The sequence below is a fragment of the Mauremys reevesii genome, linkage group 3, assembly GCF_016161935.1.
Source record: "Mauremys reevesii isolate NIE-2019 linkage group 3, ASM1616193v1, whole genome shotgun sequence".
NCBI lineage: Eukaryota > Metazoa > Chordata > Testudines > Geoemydidae > Mauremys > Mauremys reevesii.
In genome coordinates, this window is record NC_052625.1 from 93,262,193 (window position 1) to 93,282,453 (window position 20,261).

The 20,261-nt window shown below is 43.8% G+C and overlaps 1 protein-coding gene across 6 annotated transcripts in view; it reads right to left on the minus strand.

Moving 5' to 3' along the window:
• LOC120400663 (palmitoyltransferase ZDHHC14) overlaps nt 1-20,261 on the minus strand; it is a 326,414-nt gene that overhangs the window by 182,290 nt on the left and 123,863 nt on the right. For 4 of the 6 annotated variants that reach the window (XM_039529551.1, XM_039529550.1, XM_039529553.1 and 1 more), the window contains exons 4-5: nt 13,932-14,069; nt 7,851-7,899 (exon numbers count right to left, since the gene is read on the minus strand). In XM_039529551.1, the coding sequence (XP_039385485.1) occupies nt 7,851-7,899; nt 13,932-14,069 (187 nt within the window). Of the gene's footprint in view, nt 1-7,850; nt 7,900-11,122; nt 11,253-13,931; nt 14,070-20,261 lie in introns of all 6 variants that reach the window. The other 2 variants (XM_039529549.1, XM_039529552.1) reach the window with 2 other exon arrangements.

Sequence of the window (20,261 nt, forward strand, 5' to 3'; positions counted from 1 at the left end):
CGCACCCAAAATCAGTCCTCTCCCCCAAAATCCAAAAGAGGAGGGGTCACTCCACCCCAGCAGAAGTCCCCTCTCCAAACCAGCACCATTCCCCTCCTTGACCAAAGTCTCTTCCCTGGCCTCACCCCCAGCAAATCCTTCCTCCCTCCCCCGATCCAAAATCCCACATTGTTCCAAAATTCTCCCCTTCTCTGTATTAAAAAAAGTTTCTTCTGTTTGTGTGTTTCTGCTGTTTAAAGTATGTTTTTGTTACTGTGAAGGGGTGGATAGGAGTTTCCAGTATACAGACAGGGCCATTATAGGGGTACAGTACAGACACAGGGCACACACCAGGGGCAGTACACACAGGTGTGGGGGCAGGACTGCAGGCAGGGTCTGGAGGGAGTGTCTGAGGCCCCTGCTGGGTCGGGAGGTGCTGCCTGCAGTCACCAGCGGCTGGGGCAGCTGCATGGCACCATGCCCAGGGCCCCAGCCCATGCCACCTCCCTCTGCCCCACCCTGACCCCCGCCATCATCCCCCCCCCCCCCTCCCGCACCACCCCCCCCCACCCACCCACTCCTCCCCCCCACCCCCCCACCCCCCTCCAACCACCCCCCCCTCCCCACCACCCTCCCTTCCTGAGCCCCCCCAGTCCCCAGTCCTGCCCCAGTCCTGGTCCATCACTGTGACGTCCTGCCCCACTGCTGCATCCTGCGTCCTACACTCACCACCCTGTTTGAAATCCTTCTGCGTCCTTGAATTAAACTTTAAAAAAAAAAAATAAAAATTAAAAAAAGAAAAAAATAAGGAAAAATGTTGGAAAGAGGGGAATGGGGCTGAAAAGGGAAAGGGTATGTAAATCAGGGAAAGTAGAAAGAAAGTCATAGTAACTGGAAACAGAGGCAGGTTTTAGGTTGACTCTCTCAGGTTACCTAGCTCTCCTCTTAAGCCTCCCTCTGGCGCTTCCCCAGGATGGCTAGCGCCCAGCTGCGGGTGTCTGGCTGGCGTTCTGCTGGAGCCGCCATCAGCAGCTCTCCCATCCATCCCGCCATAAAGGTCTCCCCCGTGTTCTCACAGGTCTCACAGGCACAGCAGCAGTGAATGGCAATGGGAGCAGCAACAACAATGATGGGGATGAGATGCTGAGTCCAGCCCCTCCATCTCCCCTCTCCCTCTCCCTCCTCCAGCACGCGTCCACCACCATTCCACTGGTCTGAGCCTGTTCAGGGCTCCAAGCCAGAGCTTCAGGCGCCTGTAGGGCTAGGGCAGCCAGGGCATTAGTAGGGTAGGGGCTAGGTCCCGAGGATCACTGCAGGCATCTCATCCATCCCAACATCCATTTTTTGTTCCCGGAAAACCTAAACACTGCAGGCGTCTAAACAGACAAGAGTTCCTGAAAATGAACCTTCGCACGGAATGCGTTGCGCCCGGCCAGTAGATGTTGGTAAAACCATGGTAACCCAGCCCCACCAGTACTTGCACATTGAAAAGTAGCCGCTTCGGTGGCTGTACTGGTGGCTGGCCTGTAAGGGTCAGGGAATAGTAGGGGAGGCCCCCCAGTGGGCCACCGCCCCCATCGGCAGCCTGGCGCCATCCCGAATAAGCGTTTCCCTTTCCAGGGTCACTTTCTTTTGAGCAGAGACTACTTGATCAGCAGGAGCTACTTGCATGGCAACCCCCCAATCACCCCCACGCCACTAGTTACAAAGTCTGACTGACCGCTGGCTGCTGAGTGGTGCTGAGCAGGTGGGGCAGTTTTGCTGCACTGGCAGGCAGTCAGTCTGGGCTGGCCAGGTCCGTGTGGGGCACGGCTTCAGGGGTCACACAGTTCAAGTCAAGTGCCCACAGCAAGTCATCCTGAAGCATCCTGAAGTTTCGCATTCATCCCAGACCTGCGCACTCACCCTGCAGTCCAGTTGTGTTTCCCCACTCCAGACTCACTCCCCGTCCCATAGACTCACCCGTGACCATTGCCACCCGCGGCGGCATGATCCTGTGATCCTGCCAATGTGTGTGGCTGTGACACTTCACTCACTCACCGTCTCATCACCGTGTGCCCCGAGCCTCCGCCTCCGATTTCTCAGCTGCTGTGTGTGGTGGGGCGAGAGGATATGGCGCGAGGACCATAAGTGCCAAGCGTGCAGCGCGAGCGATGAAGCGGGCCCGCCATGCAGTGCGTGCTGTCACGCGCTAGAAAACTGACCAGAAAAGTTTTCCCGGGCGGCCTTTTCGGAGAGAGAGGGAGAGGGCGGTTGAATTGACGACAGTACCCAAACCCACCCCAACCATTTTTTTTTCCCCCAGCAGCAGGCATTGCCAACATCATTCCAATGATGGGGGCAGGGACGGGGGGTGGTGGGATAGCTGCCCAATGCACCGCGCAATGTCGGCGCTTGCCCGTTAGTGTGGGTGTCACAACAAGTCGAATTAGTGTCCTGGTGTGTGGACACACATTCAAATTCAAAGATCGATTCCCAAAAATTCGACCTAAGTTAAATCGAACTACTCTTGTAGTGTAGACATACCCTTAGATCAACTTACCTCTAGTCCTCATGGTGCGGGATCGACGGCCACGGCTCCCCCGTCGCCTCCGCTTCCGCCTCTCGCCCTAGTGGAGTTCCAGAGTCGACGGCAGAGCATTGGGGAATTTATAGCATCTAGATGAGACGCGATAAATCGATCCCCAATAGACTGATCAGGCGGATAGTGTGGACATACCCTAAGTGCAGGAGTGAACTGCTGAACCTTGTGCTTGAGGACTCACTGAGTGTGAGCTTCCATAATAAGGTTTTTTGATTCAAGGTAAGTGTTTTGGAATTTGTCCCTTTACATTTATAGTAAAAGGAATAAAGCTAATTCACTTAAATAAGAGGTGCTCAGATGAAGATGTAGGAATTGCAAGGAAAACAAAGGTACAGTATAAAAGATGTATCCTCAGTTTAATATGTAGGGAGCTATTTATTTAACTCCCTGTTCATCAAGATGAGCAAATAAAGTAAAAACTTATTAGTTATTAAAAAGATAATTGATTTACACATACTTGTTGAATATACAGCAGCTAGACTCAGCTATTGAGTACAGTAATATTGTCTACTACAGCTAGAGACCTGTACAGCTCGGTTTGTCACATAGCATTGTTAGTGAGGTATCCATTGAAAAGCAAGGCTCTCTCTTCACAAACAGTCTTGTCCCAAAACAAAATTCCCAGTGATGTTGATGCAATTTTATTTTGTATTGTTAGGAATGGCAACCAACCTATTAAACTGTCCAACATGTCACATTCTAAAAGAGCTGCTTCTACAAAATGTTCTATTGAGCCTCTCAAACTGGCATGACTCTGAATGCAAATTATGAAAAGCCTATTGTTCCTGTACAAGGATCCGCAAGTGTTGGATCAATTACCTTTTGATTTAAGAACAATTGAAAGCTTTTCCCATTTTGAGAGAACTGAAAGACTAATCCACTGTTAGAAGTAATCTGTAATTCTTTTATGTGGAAGTTATTGTTGTGCTATTTAGGATAGATCGCAGTTTTTAGGAAGCACAAACAAGCAGCCTTGCTTAAAAAGGAGGCTATGGCTCAATGATTCTACATCATGAACACACAAATCAATGAACATGATAAAAGTTAGGTCTGCAGAATTTAGCAAACTTGACATTTTAGAAATATACAGGTGACAACACTCAGGGATGAAATCTTGTCACTTCTGCCTTTTACATATTTCTTTAGCAAACATTGTAAGATTCTGCCAATTAATAAAACTGAAGTTTTTCCACAAATTCATCCCAGGTGGTGTGTGTGGGGTGTGGTTGGTTTTTTGTTTTTAATAGGCAAAACTGCCATTTTTGTGTATTTCTGGGCAAAAATCTAGTTTTGTGCACAAGAGCAAGTATTCTAAGGCAAAACAGTAAAAAGGCTTTGCTTTTGCAGAGCCAGTGTAAAGAATGATTTTTGCACTGGCTTTGTGAGCGATGCAAATATTTTCACATATCTATATATCAGCCATCCACACATATTAGTGGGAAGTTGGAAGGGCTATAGTCCCACAGAAATTTAAGCAGGAAGTCAAATAGAAGTTATGGCAGCTCTCCAGCCTTTTCTGTCTGTTAGCTCAGTGGTTTTCAAACTTTTTGTATTGATGACCCCTTTCACACAGCAAGCCTCCGAGCATCAGCCCCCCCCTTATAAATTAACAATGGTGGGGATACTTTAATTTAATGGGGGCTCAGGGCTGTCAGCACCACAGAATTGACAGCTTGTGACCCCGATGTAACCACCTGGCGATCCCCTGAGGATCACAACCCCCAGTTTGAGAACCCCTGTGTTAACTGTTCTCACCTGGGAGCAGAAGTCAAAGAATCATAGAAGATTAGGGTTGGAAGAGACCTCAGGAGGTCATCTAGTCCAACCCCCTGCTCAAAGCAGAACCAACACCAACTAAATTATCCCAGCCAGGGCTTTGTCAAGCCAGGCCTTAAAAACCTCTAAGGATGGAGATTCCACCACCTCCTTAGGTAACCCATTCCAGTGCTTCACCACCCTCCTAGTGAAATAGCGTTTCCTAATATCCAACCTAGACCGCCCCCCCTGCAACTTGAGACCATTGCTCCTTGTTCTGTCATCTGCCACCACTGAGAACAGCCTAGATCCATCCCCTTTGGAACCTCCCTTCAGCTAGTTGAAGACTGCTATCAAATCCCCCCTCACTCTTCTCTTCTGCAGACTAAACAATCCCAGTTCCTCAGCCTCGCCTCGTAAGTCATGTGCCCCAGCCTCCTGATCATTTTTGTTGCCCTCCACTGTACTCTCTCCAATTTGTCCACATCCTTTCTGTAGTGGGGGGCCCAAAACTGGACACAATACTCCAGATGTGGCCTCACCAGTGCCGAATAGAGGGGAATAATCACTTCCCTCAATCTGCTGGCAATGCTCCCACAAATGCAGCCCAATATGCCGTTAGCCTTCTTGGCAACAAGGGCACACTTTTGACTCATATTCAGCTTCTCATCCACTGTAATCCCCAGGTTCTTTTCTGCAGAACTGCTGCTTAGTCAGTCAGTCCCCAGCCTGTAGCAATGCATGGGATTCTTTCGTCCTAAATGCAGGACTCTTCACTTGTCCTTGTTGAACTTCATCAGATTTCTTTTGGCCCAATCCTCCAATTTGTCTAGGTCACTCTGGACCCTATCCCTACCCTCCAGTGTATCTACCTCTCCCCCCAGCTTAGTGTCATCTGTGAACTTGCTGAGGGCGCAATCCATCCCATCATCCAGACCATCAATAAAGATGTTGAACAAAACCAGCTCCAGGACCGACCCCTGGGGTACTCTGCTTGATACCGGCTGCCAACTAGACATTGAGCCTGACAATCTAGCCAGCTTTCTATCCACTTTATAGTTCATTCATTCAATCCATACTTTTTTAACTTGCTGGCAAGAATACTGTGGGAGACTGTATCAAAAGCTTTGCTAAAGTCAAGCTATATCACGACCACTGCTTTCCCCACATCTACAAAGCCAATTATCTCATCATAAAAGACAATCAAGTTGGTCAGGCATGACTTGCCCTTGGTGAATCCGTGTTGACCATTCCCGATCATCTTTCTCTCCTCCAAGTGCTTCAAAATGGTTTCCTTGAGGACCTGCTCCATGATTTTTCCAGGGACTGAGGTGAGGCTTCTCTTTCTGGGTTCTCCTTCTTCCCTTTTTTAAAAACGGGCACTATATTTGCCTTTTTCCAATCATCTGGGACCTCCCCCAATCACCATGAGTTTTCAAAGATAATGGCCAATGGCTCTGCAATCACATCAGCCAATTCCCTCAGCACCCTTGGATGCATTAGACCCATGGACTTGTGCATGTCCAGCTTTTCTAAATAGTCCTTAACCTGTTCTTTCACCACTGAGGGCTGCTCACCTCCTCCCCATACTGTGTTGCCCAGGACAGCAGTGTGGGAGCTGACCTTGTCTGTGAAGACCGAGGCAAAAATCTCTAAGTACTTCAGTTTTTTCCACATCATTTGTCACTAGGTTGCCTCCCCCATTCACTAAAGGTCCCACATTTCCCCTGACCCTTTTCTTGTTGCTAACATACCTGTAGAAACCCTTCTTTTTACCCTTCAGAACCCTTGCTAGCTGCAACTCCAGTTGTGCTTTGGCCTTCCTGATCACACCCCTGCATGATCAAGCAATATTTTTACACTCCTCCCTAGTCATCTGTCCAAGTTTCCACTTCTTGTAAGCTTCCTTTTTGGGTTTAAGCTCACTGAAGATTTCACTGTTAAGCCAAACTGGTCGCTTGCCATATTTGCTATTCTTTCTGTACCCCAGGATGGTTTGTTCCTGTGCCCTCAATAAGGCTTCTTTAAAATACAGCCAGCTTTCCTGGACTCCTTTCCCCCGTATATTAGCTTCCCACGGGATCCTGCCCATCAGTTCCCTAAGGGAGTCAAAGTCTGCTTTTCTGAAGTTCAGGGTCTGTATTTGGCTACTCTCCTTTCTTCCTTTTGTGAGGATCCTGAACTCAACCATCTCATGGTCACTGCTGCCCAAGTTGTCACCCACTTCTACTTCCTCTACCAATTCTTCCCTGTTGGTAAGCAGCAGGTCAAGAAAAGAATGGCCCGTGGTTTGTTCCTCCAGTAGTTGCACCAGGAAGTTGTCCCCAACACTCTCCAAAAACTTCCTGGATTGTCTATGCACTGCTGTATTGTTCTCCCAGCAGATGTCAGGGTGACTGAAGTCCCCCACTAGAACCAGGGCCTGTGTTCTGGAAACTTCAGTTAATTGTCCGAAGAAAGCCTCATCCACCACAACATCACCTTTGTTGTTCTCTCTTCTAAACTTAACCCAAAGACTCTCACCAGGCTTTTCTCCAGTTTCATACTGAAGTCCTATGCCACTCACAGGTGAGAACTTGTGAAAAAGGCAAGAAGCTGCTGGAACATATTAAAATAGCACAGTGACATTGAGGGCATGTCTACACGACCTTGCAGTTCAGATAAAAGGAGTGGGAACAGCAGTCCACGTAAAAGTGCTGTGCTGCAACTCCCCCGTGGGATGCTGCATGTTCAAACTTCAAGGTCCAGAGTTTGCACTAATGTAGTCCTCTTCAAAGTCCTTCAAAGAGGACTACATTAGTGCAAACTCAGGACCTTTCAATTCATGTACACAGTGTCCACACAGGGGAATTACAGCACAGCACTTCAGTACACATTGCTATTTGCACCCCCTTAGTCTGAACTGAAGGGCTGTGTAGACATGCCTTGAGCTACATGTATAAAGGTAGTTAGGGATGGGGGTGCAGTTGAGGGAATCTAACAAACAACTTGTTACTTGAATTAATGTTACCTAGGACACAGTAAAATCTGTCCTAAATGGCTGACAAAGTTATCAGCATAAGTATACTTTGGAAATATTGGACTGTTTGGTGCCACTTAATATTTTGGTTTTCTATTTTATAATTGACTTTTTCTATCCCACCAAAAGTCAACAAATTCCAAATAAATGTTTTCCTCTCATGAGAGTGGATGTATTACTCAGCAAATGTGTATAATTATCTCTTGAAATGTGTGTGTGACGTCAATAAATGTTAAATGGACATTATATACATTTACCTAGAATACAATAGACCGCCCAAAAGATGCAAAATAATAAAAAAAAAAAAGGAGAGCTCTTTTCTTCCCTACATGCAACATTAAATGAGAAACGATGCAGAAATACTAGACCAAATGGTGAAACCTTTCTTGAGAAAGTCTCAATTCCATGCATCCAACAACCGCAAAAAAATCAAAACCTGGATACATTTAGCATATAATTTCTTCCTTAATATTAATGTAACAAAATCTACAGCACATTTTAATGAAAGGATATCTTGCTGGACTGTCCTTGAGGGCATTTAGGAATCCTGCTTGCTGTGATCCTGTGGAAACAAAAAAACAAATTTTATGAATGAGTAAGAATTTTCAGTATAGGCTGCTTTCATCATAGATCACATCCACAGATCAAAAACAATAAGAGCCTGAAGATCAGCTGCATAATTATATTTTGAAAGTATTACAGCTGAAGTTATTCAACAAAAAAGTGGCAGAGTTATAATCAGATCTAACATCTGCAGGGTATTTCTCAGTAATACCAGATTGATGTCTGCACCGTTTTGCATTAATAAGATTTCTAATTATCCCTCTGTTCTTTTCCACCCTAATATGGAAAAGAAAAGACTGTTAGCTACTTTTGGGCTTGGAAATCCTGTAAGATATACACCCTGCTATGACCCAGATTTTCAGCAGTCCCTAGCTTACTCTGGGTGCAGCCAGGCAAGTTTGTGCAAATAAGCCAAATACAGTTCTCTGTTCCTTGGGCCAGTTCTACACCACCTCCTGCCCCCTGTCTACATTAGGATATCTTGAGAGTTGCTCCAATTTATGCTGACTGGATATGGCCACCAGGGCAACATCCACTAGCTGGGAAGAGCCAGAGAGCCAGCATGTTCCGGGCACACTCCTTACACCAGAGAGGAAGGGTGGTGTAGAAGATAGCTATGCCAGCTCCATGCTCACTGGGGAGTCCCCACATTGGGGAGATTTGTCCACTTTCCAGTCCCTATGCACTGAACTGATATCAAGGGGCTGAAGAGACTGGCCCTTAATGCTACACACATTATAAACAACTTTGCATTCTACTGTATCATTTAACCATTATTCATTTAATACATCTTAAATATTTCCCTTTTAAGAAAATTCTCCCTCCTTAGCCAAAGAGGATCTGATGGGGGGAAAAAAATCTTGATGATGACGATCTTTTAAGAGACGCCATTTCCATGGGCCAGACTAGTGGTTTAGAGTGGTCGCTATTAAAACAAGGAAAAAATAACTTGCCTTATATTTTTCATTCTTGATTTTTTCCCCCAGGATTCTCACACTTGCGGCTTAGTTTCATGGCACAACTTCTCTCAGGTGTTAGGCCCTTAAGTACACCAGCAACAGGTAGGTGTGTGAACAACACTCCCTGTTGGTGGTCATACATCTCTAGTCACTTCCTGATTCACCATAAAGTGAAGGCTCCTCAAACCAAATAAGTCAATCACAAAAACAAAATGGCTGAAAAATTAATGCCTAAAAAAGAAGTTGAATGAATACAAAGATAAAGTCTATATTGAAAAGGTTTTCCTCTCTGAAACTGAGTGGATGTGGGTGGTCGAGTGAGAATCCTGCAAGATGATGATTTCAGAGAAGCAGAATTACTAAGTAAGTAATTTTCTCTTCTCCAAAGATACTATCTGTATAGAATTCTCACTCTTGGAAATAAAACAGCGCAAGTGGATGTCAAAAAGAAAAAGAGCATCATTAGATAATTCTAGCAGGCAGAAAGAACAAAGCCAAAGCTTATAATGTATGTTTTCTTTTTTAAAGTATATTTAAGGGTAAGACAGCTTCCCTCCAAAAAAGGTGCAACAATGACAGCCTGTAGGATGTATAAAAAATACAAAACAAGCTTCACAAATCTGGCCAACTCAAGGGACATGCCCCCAGAGTTATAAAACTCTAGATGCTAGAAATTTGGACTTCAAGGGAGGTTCGGCAGGATTGAGAGACTGAGATAAGATTGCTTCTGTGCTTTGTAAATGTATGGAATAAGGACCATTTGACTACTTTGCATATACCCATAATGAAATCTTTCATGAGTTAGGCAGGGAAGGCTGGGGAAAATATTGTCAAGATAAGTTAGCTCATCAAGGTGGAACTCCATAACTACCTTGCAAAGGCATCTCCGATGAGTCCACAGCTCTTTATTCTTTTAAGATTTGGTAAAGATTGATCAGTCACAACAGCCTGAAGTTAGCTCACTCTGAGATAGTCACTAACACTAGGAAAATAACCTTCCACATCAGAAACTTGAACTCACAGGTACTGAGTGGCTCAAAAAGAGCTTCCCAGGAGCACATTAATATTCCATGACACCAGCAGCTTTTTAAATAAAGGTTTCAAAAGAATCAGTCCATCAAGAACCATGCAACAAATGGCTGAAGAGACACCTTTGACCAGCTCATGATGGGTTGCTGATAAATGAACTCAAATTGAGTTAATCTTTAAGTTAGAGTCATACAGGAGAAGAAGGTAGTCAAGCAGTTTTTGAAAACCTTTATAACTTTCAATATTAAGTCCTTCTCTTAGATAGTATCCACAAGGGTAAGAGAACTCAAACCATTGGTTCGAAAACACTAATCCTACTGTGCTCTTGCCAGTAATCAAGCTGTCAGACACACTGTCACATCCCAGACTGGGATGGAGTAAAGTGTTATGATTCTGAGTGATCAGCCATGGCTAGGACTCTGATCCTGGTGGGACCGGCCTTGGCCATCTGCAAAAGATAAGAGAACCTTACTGTGCTAGTTTGAAGCTATTAGGATCAAGTATTTATCTCATCTGGATTTGGCCAGACTTGTGGAAAGGCATACAGGAACCTCCTTCCTCAGTGGATGGAAAAATAAGTATCTTTTGTTAATGTAGTGCCTTCTCAGTGTCTTGAGTAAAAGATGAGTGGTTTCTCATTGGGGTGAATGGTGAAGGGAATGACATTTAGTGTCCCACTGTGATGAAAAATCTGATTCACTACTTCCTGATCCAGGGGACCACTTGTGAGGCTGTAACGTATCTACTAAGGAATTTCTTGGGTCACAGAGCCCTCTCCCTCATTGGAAGGGCTTCTGGAGAGACAACCTTATGCTGACTTGTTTGTTTATATAAAACATAGTAGCCTGATTTGCCATTTGAATCAGGATCATCATGAGAGATATCAAATCTCTGAAGATCTTCATCGAATTCAGAATCTCCCTTGATGTGCAGTTGTTGCTCTTAGAGAGTTCAAGTTCCTGTATAGGGTCCCCATCCCTGGGTGAAAACACCAGAGGTCACTGATATTTGGATAGGATGATTTTGGATTCAGATTCTATTTAATAGTTGAAGACTGTTTCTGGAGTATAAGGTAGGCCTGGATGTCTGTAGTCCTCTGGATCTAATGTAAAATCAAGATGCTTGCTTTCACTGGACTCTCAGGGTATACTAGAGATAGTCTTTTGTGCAGATATACCATAAGTTTTACAACTAAAGTTGTGGCCATGAATTGCAACATGGCCAAACTGTCACCTGCTATTCCTTGCATATCCTGTCGGCCAAACTGGCATTGTCTTGGATATTGTCCTTGGATAAGAAGTTTTTTTGCCAAGCTGTTGAGTGGTCCCTTGCTGCCAAAGGGATGAGGCAGTGGAGAAACAGCCTGAAAGAGAAACAGAGGGAAGTATCTTTGAAGCTGCATGAATTCCAAATCACTGCACAAAGACCAAAGTCTCAAGGAAATGAACTGAAACTTTGAAAACACCAAAGCACAGAGGTGCTTAAGCGAAGCACTGAAGCACTCAATGCCAAATGCAAAGACAGGGATTAGGGAACTGAGGTTACTGGAGACTGCTCCTCTATCAGCACTTATTGGCAAGCAGCAGTTAAACAATTGCAGGATTACCAAAAAAAGACTGGCTGTCAAAGGAAAGAAACACAGAAAGAATACCTGAAGCAGGACAGGCACTAAAGGAGCTCAAGAGTTACGGCTGCAGTTAGATACAACTTTTGCAGAGAGCTCCTTCGAAGACTGCAGTCAAGAAAGGACTGGATACATCCAAAAGCTGAGGTTAAAGCACCTGGGTTGCAATCAATCAGCAGCGTGGAGGTTGCTCAAACTCCTACTTGCTACCACTGCCCTTCGAGACCAAACAAGCTTTTGGGAGGTTTTGCTGTCTCATGCTAGGGTGATGATACTTCACAGCAAGAATCCTGCACAGATGGTATCTTTACAGAAGTCAGAATTTAATGTTTACTGTATAATATTTGCAACATCCACAGTGTGTTATGTGTTGTTCAAGCATATAGTGTGAAATCCTCTGCCCCAATCTTAATCTAATTACCACCACTGTGGTAAATACTGATTTTTTTCAATAGCGACCACTGTAAAGTGATGGTAAATTCACCTGCCATGTTGTCAAGTATCAGGGGGTAGCCGTGTTAGTCTGTATCCACAAAAACAACAAGAAGTCCGGTGGCACCTTAAAGATTAACAGATTTATTTGGGCATAATAAGCTTTTGTGGGTAAAAAAACCTCACTTCTTCAGATGCATCTGAAGATACTGATGCATCTGTTTTTTTTACCCATGAAAGCTTATGCCCAAATAAATCTCTTAGTCTTTAAGGTGCTACCTGCCATGTTGGAGATCAAATACTGGAGCAATCTCAGTGTGCTCTGCAAAAAAAGCTCCCCAGTCTGCAGGAAGGAAAGGGGAATCAACTCATAACTGCAGAGGATTTATACTCTTGGATAAGTCAGGTTTTAAAATAGATTAAATATATTAAAAATGGCAAACCAGAATAAGAGCATGAATAAAAAAATTCCTCATAGATATACTTTTCCTAACTATGTGTGTGCACACATGCATAATAAAAGCCTCACAGCTTTAAACAGTAACAGTAAAAATAGTTCCAATAATGAATTGTTCCTTCTTTAGGAGCATGAATGCCATTTTTCTAATGACAGTATTCCAAGTAATATTAATTTAGAACTGATGGACCTGGTGGAAAGGACAGACTTGGCCACAGGTTCCCCACATTTCAAACTGCTCTTGGTTCTAGTCTATGTTGTATATTTGAAGGGATCTTAAATATTGTACATTTTTAGGAATCTTGTGAAAATCGTTCCATTCTTCCTCTAAAACGCACGTGCTACTTCAGGTTTTGCTTTTAGAAAGGAAAACAGCTTCATTTTTGTAGGGTTCAAATAACTTAAAAAAAATCACACGGCAGATTTTTCTGTAGAACCATTTCTGTGGGCACTGTGATTAACAAACTAGCTGCATAATGTGTTAGACCAAAAGCTGGAATTAACTATTATAAAGAAAACTAATAGGAAAGGCACAATTTTGAAAGTGGCCTAAAACAATCCCCAGCAGTTCAAGGGTGGCTATTCTTATTTACCACAGATGAGAGATACCAATAGTTTTTTAAATTCCTTATTAAAATGTACGGGAGTTTGAAAGACTTTTTCAATCATGAGAAGCTGAGCTATATATTGAGATTAGTAGGATTTATCAATTATGGAAAAAACCCACAGAAATACCTCCGAACACAATCCAGCATACAAATATAAAAACCAGTATCAAACCAATGATTATATATCTTACACTATCTTATCACATACACCCTATCATACACAGGGATGTTTCAAGAACATCTATGCATTCAAGAATGTCTATTCATATCTACAAATGTCTATGTCTAAGCAAACTATCCGTTATACCAGGGGTCCCCAACGCGGTGCCCGTGGGCGCCATGCGCCCGCGTCCTGGCCCCCGGGAGAGCACCCGCCGAAATGCCGCAGCGGCATTTTGTCGGGGAACCTCTCGCTGACGCCGCTTGCCGTCGACAAGTGACGTCATTGAGAGGCGTCGCTCCCAAATTTCGGCGGGGACGCCTCTCGCTGACGTCGCTTGTCGACGGCAAGTGACGTCATCGAGAGGCGTCGCCGCCGAAATGCCGCCGGAATTCGGCAGCATTTCGGCAGGTGTTCCACCGCCGCAGTGGTCCTTCGGCTGGCACCCGCCAGCCAAAAAGGTTGGGGACCACTGTGTTATACATTATCTTGGGCGCAAAGCATATGAGCAATTCCTCAAAGAAACTGCCCACTAGATGACTGAAAGAAAATTAAAAATTGCATTAAGGCTAAGCTCTACTATAGGAAGCCTGGCATAGGAATTCAGATTGCCATACCACAGCATATCACTGGGGGCTCTGAAGCTTCAGAGAAAGGGTAGAAAAACAAACCTAAAACTCTACATGATCAAAAGATTAAATTAAAAATAAAAACTCAAGCAAATGGCTATATACATAATCTGATTTCACCAGCATACTTACGAAGGATGACGTGGGTGATAACGAATGCAAATATAAAGACTGTCAGAAAGGACAGAGATAAAATAAACATATAAAAAAATCTGTAGTTTCTTTTCCCCACACAGTTGCCTACCCAGGGACAATGGTGATCAAACCGTTCTGAAATGAGAGGTAGAAAAAAATGGAATATAATTAATAAAGTGCTACTTTACTTGAGAAAAGCCCTCTAAATAGCGTAGAACAAATCATGATTTAATTGGTATTTGCAAACTAGTCAGAGAACTTCTTAGAACACCCCCCCCCCCAGTATTTTAATGCAATGTTACAATTATTTAAGAAATTAATGCACGACAGAGAAGGTCTTCTGTTAAATTACATAAATTTATGCTTTAACACAACTGGAGAAATAAGCATACACATTTCTATCATCACATATAGAGTACCAGTTTAATTATCTGGATTTGGTCTCCAATGTATTCTTTTTTACTCAGAACTGTAGTCCTCCTATCACTATAATTTTGTGCCACATTTCTAGATTATACATTTGAGATTGCCCTGTGTCCATTACCACCCCATCCATTAATTACGGTGCAGAAAACATTTTCCCTTCTTTTGTTATTCAGTTCATGATATCTTCCATCTCAGATCTGCTATTTTTCAGTTAGAACCAACACTTCTACACCAAACAACTTCCATGGCAAAACAACTGAAATACAGTTTGATGGAAAAGAGTTAGGGTTCGCTTTTCTCAATTTTTTTTCTTAGTTTTTTTAGCTACCGTGTTTTAAACCCTTTATTTTATTTTTTGAGAAATAATCCGGGGACAGTTTGTGTGAAGGCATGATATGAAGTGGTAGTTGTCTGAATGCCCACTTGGACTATCAGCTCAAAGTCCATTCTTTTCCTTTCCTTACTTAACCAAATCCTTCTCTTCTGTCGCCTGGAAAGACTAACTTGCAAGGATAGTGATAAGAGTCCATGACAGTTCTGAAGAATGTTAGGGAGATGTGCTGCTGCTGTTTGTCAAGGCCAACAGGTTAAAACTTTGTAACTCTGAAAGCTATACATGTAGAATTAGATTTTCCTTGAGTACAGTGGAATTTCAGAGTTTTAATATGTTATTTAGTGATGATAAAAAGCAGATTGTCAGGAAAAATCATTTTGTAGCTTCGCTTTGGAGAGACTACAATACTTTTATTGTATGCAGTGTTGTTGTAGCTGTGTCAGTCCCAGGACATTAGAAAGACAAGGTGGATGAGGTAATATCTTTTATTGGACCAACATGTGTGAAAGAGACAAGCTTTTGAGCTTATACAGAACTCTTCTTCAGGCCTGGGAAACTTACTCAGGGCAGGCCTACACTACAAATTTTCTTTGGTGCACCTGTGCCACTGTAGCGGGCCTGGTGAAGACACTGTAAGCCGATGAGAGAGAGCTCTCCTGTTGGTTTAATAACTCCACCGCCATGAGAGGTGGTAGCTATGTTGGCAGGAGAAGCTCTCCCACCGACAGTGCTGTCTACTCGGGGGGTTGAGGTCAGTATAACTACATTGATCAAGAGTGTGGATTTTTCACACCCCTTAGCATTGTAGTTATACTGAAATAAGTATGTAGTGTAGACCAAGGCCTGGTCTACACTGGGGGTGTGAGTCGATGTAAGATACACAACTTCAGCTACGGGAATACCATAGCTGAAGTCGACGTATCTTATTCCGACTTACCTCCCGTCCTCACGGCACAGGATCGACATCCGCGGCTCCCACGTCGACTCCACTACCGCCGCTCGTTCCGGTGGAGTTCTGGAGTCGACGGGGAGTGTGTTCGGGGATCGATATATTGCATCTAGATGAGACGCGATATATCGATCCCCGATAAATCAATCGCTACCTGCTGATATGGCGGGTAGTCTGGACATACCCCAAGCCTAGACTGTTTGGAATAAGTAGTTGTTACACATTTCAAGGGACCATTTGAGATGAAGTGACCCATTAACACCCCTCCAGTCATAGGGGGAAAAGGCAGTGTGTGGGGGGAGGGGGCAAAAGGAAGCTATGAGAATTATAGATTGTAGTAATAAGCCATAAATCCAATGTTTTTATTTAGTCCATGATTTTTAGTGTCTAGCAAAGCTATACATTTAAGCTCCCAGGCTCATTTTTTTGAAAATGTTGTGCAGGTTCCTTTGAGGATGAGGACTGATATGTTAGATACAATGTGATCACTTTGTGTTATCATAACATAGGTGATACAGTGTTTTTATCTTTTATCATTTTCCTGTGAGAGTTCATTCCAGGGCATTCCAGTGATTTTCTGGTTTCACCCACATAGTTGTTATTGGGGCATTTAGTGCACTGGACATGGGCGGTGGGTAGGGGAGGCTGGGCCTCCCCAAACAGCCAGGCATGGCCCTGCCCACACTATGCTGCCCGCCTTTCCAGGGCTGAGGCGGCTGCAGCGGCGCCACCACACGCTCTCCCTCTAGGCCCTCCGGGGCCGGGGGGAGGCTGCAGTGTTGCCACCGTGTGCTCTCCCTGTTGGGGCTCCGGGGCTGCCATATGCTCTCCCTCCCGGTGCTCCAGGGCTGGAGCAGAGGGGCTGACTTTGGGGACTAGCCAGCTTGGGGCAGAGGCTGGTGGGGGGACTCTGGGTTCTGGGGCATATGGAAGGGAGGGGATGGAGACTAGCCTTCCCCAGCTAGAAGTTCATGAGCCACCTGGGCCATTGGATGAGGTACACCTAGGGTGACCAGACAGCAAGTATGAAAAATTGGGACACGGGGTGGGGGGTAATAGGACCCTATATAAGGAAAAGCCCCCAAAATCAGGACTGTCCCTATAAAACCCTAGGTACACCACATGTTGTGATAGGTATGTGTAGGACCCCATAGATCTTAAAAAGGTGTGTTGTGAGGGGTGCTGATCATTGTAGCAGTAGAGATATGTCTGCAGGTTTTGCATCAGTTGTTCTGGCAGAGGCTGGTGCCACTATGAGTTAGTGTGTCCACGTCTGTGGGGAGCCTGTTTCTGAAGATGAGCTTGGAGAGGCTGGGGGTTTGTTTGAATACCAGAAGTGGAGGGGGGGGGGGTCAGGAAAGATTTATTTCAGAATGGGGTCCCTATCAAGTATAGGTTGTAGTTGTTTGAGGATACCCTGTATAGGTTCTGTGTAGGGTGGTAGGAGACAACTAAGGGTGTGCATCAGAGGGGGCTTTCTGCATTGAAGCAGGTTCTCTCCTTGTATTTAGGTGGCTCGTTCCATGATATAATCTACTTCTCTGGTGGAGTGTCCTTGTTTGGTGAAGATGGTTTTGAACGTGTTAATGTATATATCCTGTAATTTCTCCTTGGAGTATATTCTGTGATATCTGAGTGCTTGGCTATGGCTAACAGATTTCTTGTTGTGTTTGGGGTGATTACTGGATCTATGAAGGTAGGTGTGGTTACCTGTGGGTTTCTTGGACACAGTTGTCTGTAGAGTTCCATTGCTGAAACTAATTGATGTGTCTAGGAATTTGATGCTAGTGTGGGAGTGTTCCAGAGAGAGTTTAATGGACAGGTCTAGTTGTGGTGGTGGTGGAAATCTACCAGGGTAGGTTTTCCTGCCTCTCCTCTTCTTTTCCCAAATGGGCCACTTCACTTTGAATGGTACCTTGAATAGGCGTTAATTACTTATGCTAAACAATGTTCCACCTTATATTTAGCTGTGACATTCTGAGTATGTTTCCCAGACCTGAAGAAGAGCTCTGTGTAAGCTTGGGAGCTTGGCTTGCTCTCCAACAGAAGTTGGTCCAATAAAAGATATTACCTCACCCACCTTGTCTCTCTAAAATTTTAAATTGTAATGGAGTGCAAGATTCAGAAAATAACACAGATGCTTTTATGCCTCCTCCCTTTCTCAGACTAAGTCCTATCCAAAGCCTGTTTTGTTTTCCCCAACTTCTGTCTCCATTGACATATGCTAACTGACTATTTGTAATCAGACAGGAAAGGCATGCTATAAATCTGAAAGTCCTCAAATTCTATGGAAAAAAAACAAACCACATCTGTCCAAACACACCAGTTTGTTTTTATTGTCTCTCTATGTTTAAGACCTACATGAGAGTATTTTCTTGAAGAATGTATTTAGGATTATCTTGATTTAAAAAAATTAAACAGCATGCACCACAGACTTCTGAGTTTACTATATTTATTAGCTTTTTCAAGGTTTTGTGTGACAGTTGTTTGGGCCACATTTCTGCTATAAATCTATTTCAAATTCCTGAGTGGCTATTGAGGGTAAAGTTACTGAACTTACTTGGGAATGAGAAAAATTCAGAATTAGCATCTTCAGTCTTATCAAGCTACTGATAAATATTTCAGGAGCTTAAAACGTTGGGTGCTCCTAACTTCTTTGCTGAAGTGGAACACACAGTGGGTTCCTGAAGTGATTAGAAATTCCATTAGAATACTGGTGCTTCAAAGTGATGGGCATTGTGCATGGGTAAGCACTTTATAGTGCACTTTGCCTCACATAACTGGTATATAATGCAATGCTTGAGCAGTTAACAGAGAAAAATATAATTGTAAAATACGGTATGGAAATTATCACAATTCAGGGTGCAATCCAGACCAGTGAGCGGTTGTATCACCATCTGCTCTACAACCTGGGGTGCCTCACAATACTTTGCTGCTGTAGCTCCCAAACTCGCCTGCTCTGGCTTTATCGTGGCTTTGATGGTGCTCATAATTAGGCCTTGCTATTTCTATTTCCCTTACTTGAAATAAACAAACAAAATAACAAATGGTAACCTTTCTTTTGACTCTTCCTGGCCACCGTACTTGAGACTCACTTAAAACTGTTACACCAATGCTTAGAGTGTAAACAGCAAGCTATGTATAAATCCTGTTTTGACTATGCTACTACCACCTCCTATGGTGCAATCCAGACTAGTGAGGGGTTGTGGCACTAAGTGCCCTGCAACCTTGGGTGCTTCACCATGTTTTGCTGCTGTAGTTCACAACCTGGGCCCCTGACAAACAGCTAAACAGCATGCAGGTCACAAACTGAATGTCTGTGTATAGCTGCAACCTGCCAGCAACACTCCAGTCAACAGTCTGGCTTTCACCAGCTGACCCTGACACGCTCCCAGTCCTGGATTTTCCCCAAAAACATGTATTCTGAACTGTCCAGCCCTCTCCTGGACAGTTCAGATATTAGAGGTCTGTTGCCCCTCTAAGGGATCAATATCCAACAGTTTACTACTTGAGGCTGAACACTAAGAGAAACTCGAAACTAGAGGGGCGTGAAATTCATCAAACGAAAGAACGGCTGAAAAAATTCCTTAGTTCTACCCTACTACCAGGCAGCCGGCGCGGCGGGGAACTCTAGACAGATCAGACGCGATAGTTCGAACTCCGTGAAGTCGAACTCACCGCGTCAATGGGGAAGGTAAGTGTAAACCTACCCTTAGAGTTACCAAAAAATTCAGTTTAAACACAACACTGGATTAGGTTTGATTAAAGAATAAGACAATTAACTACTGAAAGACAGATTTGAAGTGAGTAGAAGACATTAAAGTCAGAAATTGTTACAAAAGAAATAAAGATAATACACTGTTTAGTGCTCAAACTTAAATTAGATTTGGTTCAAGGTAAAATCCTTATCCAAATTCTCAAGTCGGCATCTGCCCTCAAAGTCCAAAGGGCTGGTTTCTTTGTCCATCTTAGGTGAAAAAGCAAGTGAGTGAGACAGAAAGAGTGAGATCCCTGGGGTGTTTTTGCCCCTCACTTTTATAGTCCATTTCCTCTTTGAAGTGATTCTTCTGAGCATTGCTCCTTAAAGTTTATTTAAAGGTGGCACCATGGAGTATGGGGGTGAAGGTGCCCTCATGCTCTCTCTTCTCCCCTATGTATGCTGAAATGCAGATTTGCCTTGTCTCTCTCTTGCTGTCTCAAAACCTTGGTTTACTACTTTTATGTAAAATGGGGTAAGCACACATTCCTTTGTTTTATAGCTGCTTAGCCACTCCTGCTTAATCGGGGCTACATGGGTTTGAACATGTGCTATCAATACCATATGGGGGAATGAATAATTTTATGTATAATACAGCTACTTACATTTCACTATGATATTATTGACCAGCGAGTTATTAGTTTTCAAATTATCTCTCACAGAGGATATTTTGTATAAAGGATTATTAAATAGTGTGTAGGGTGTGAACACAGGGGTGCATTTGGTCACACACACACAAAACATTTTAAGGGCATGATCCTAAGCATTAGATTACAAAAAGTGGCTTTCTGCAAAAAAGGGAAATTTCATGCAGCATCTCTGGAGAATGCCTTTTAAAACACCCTCATTCTCTCATATATT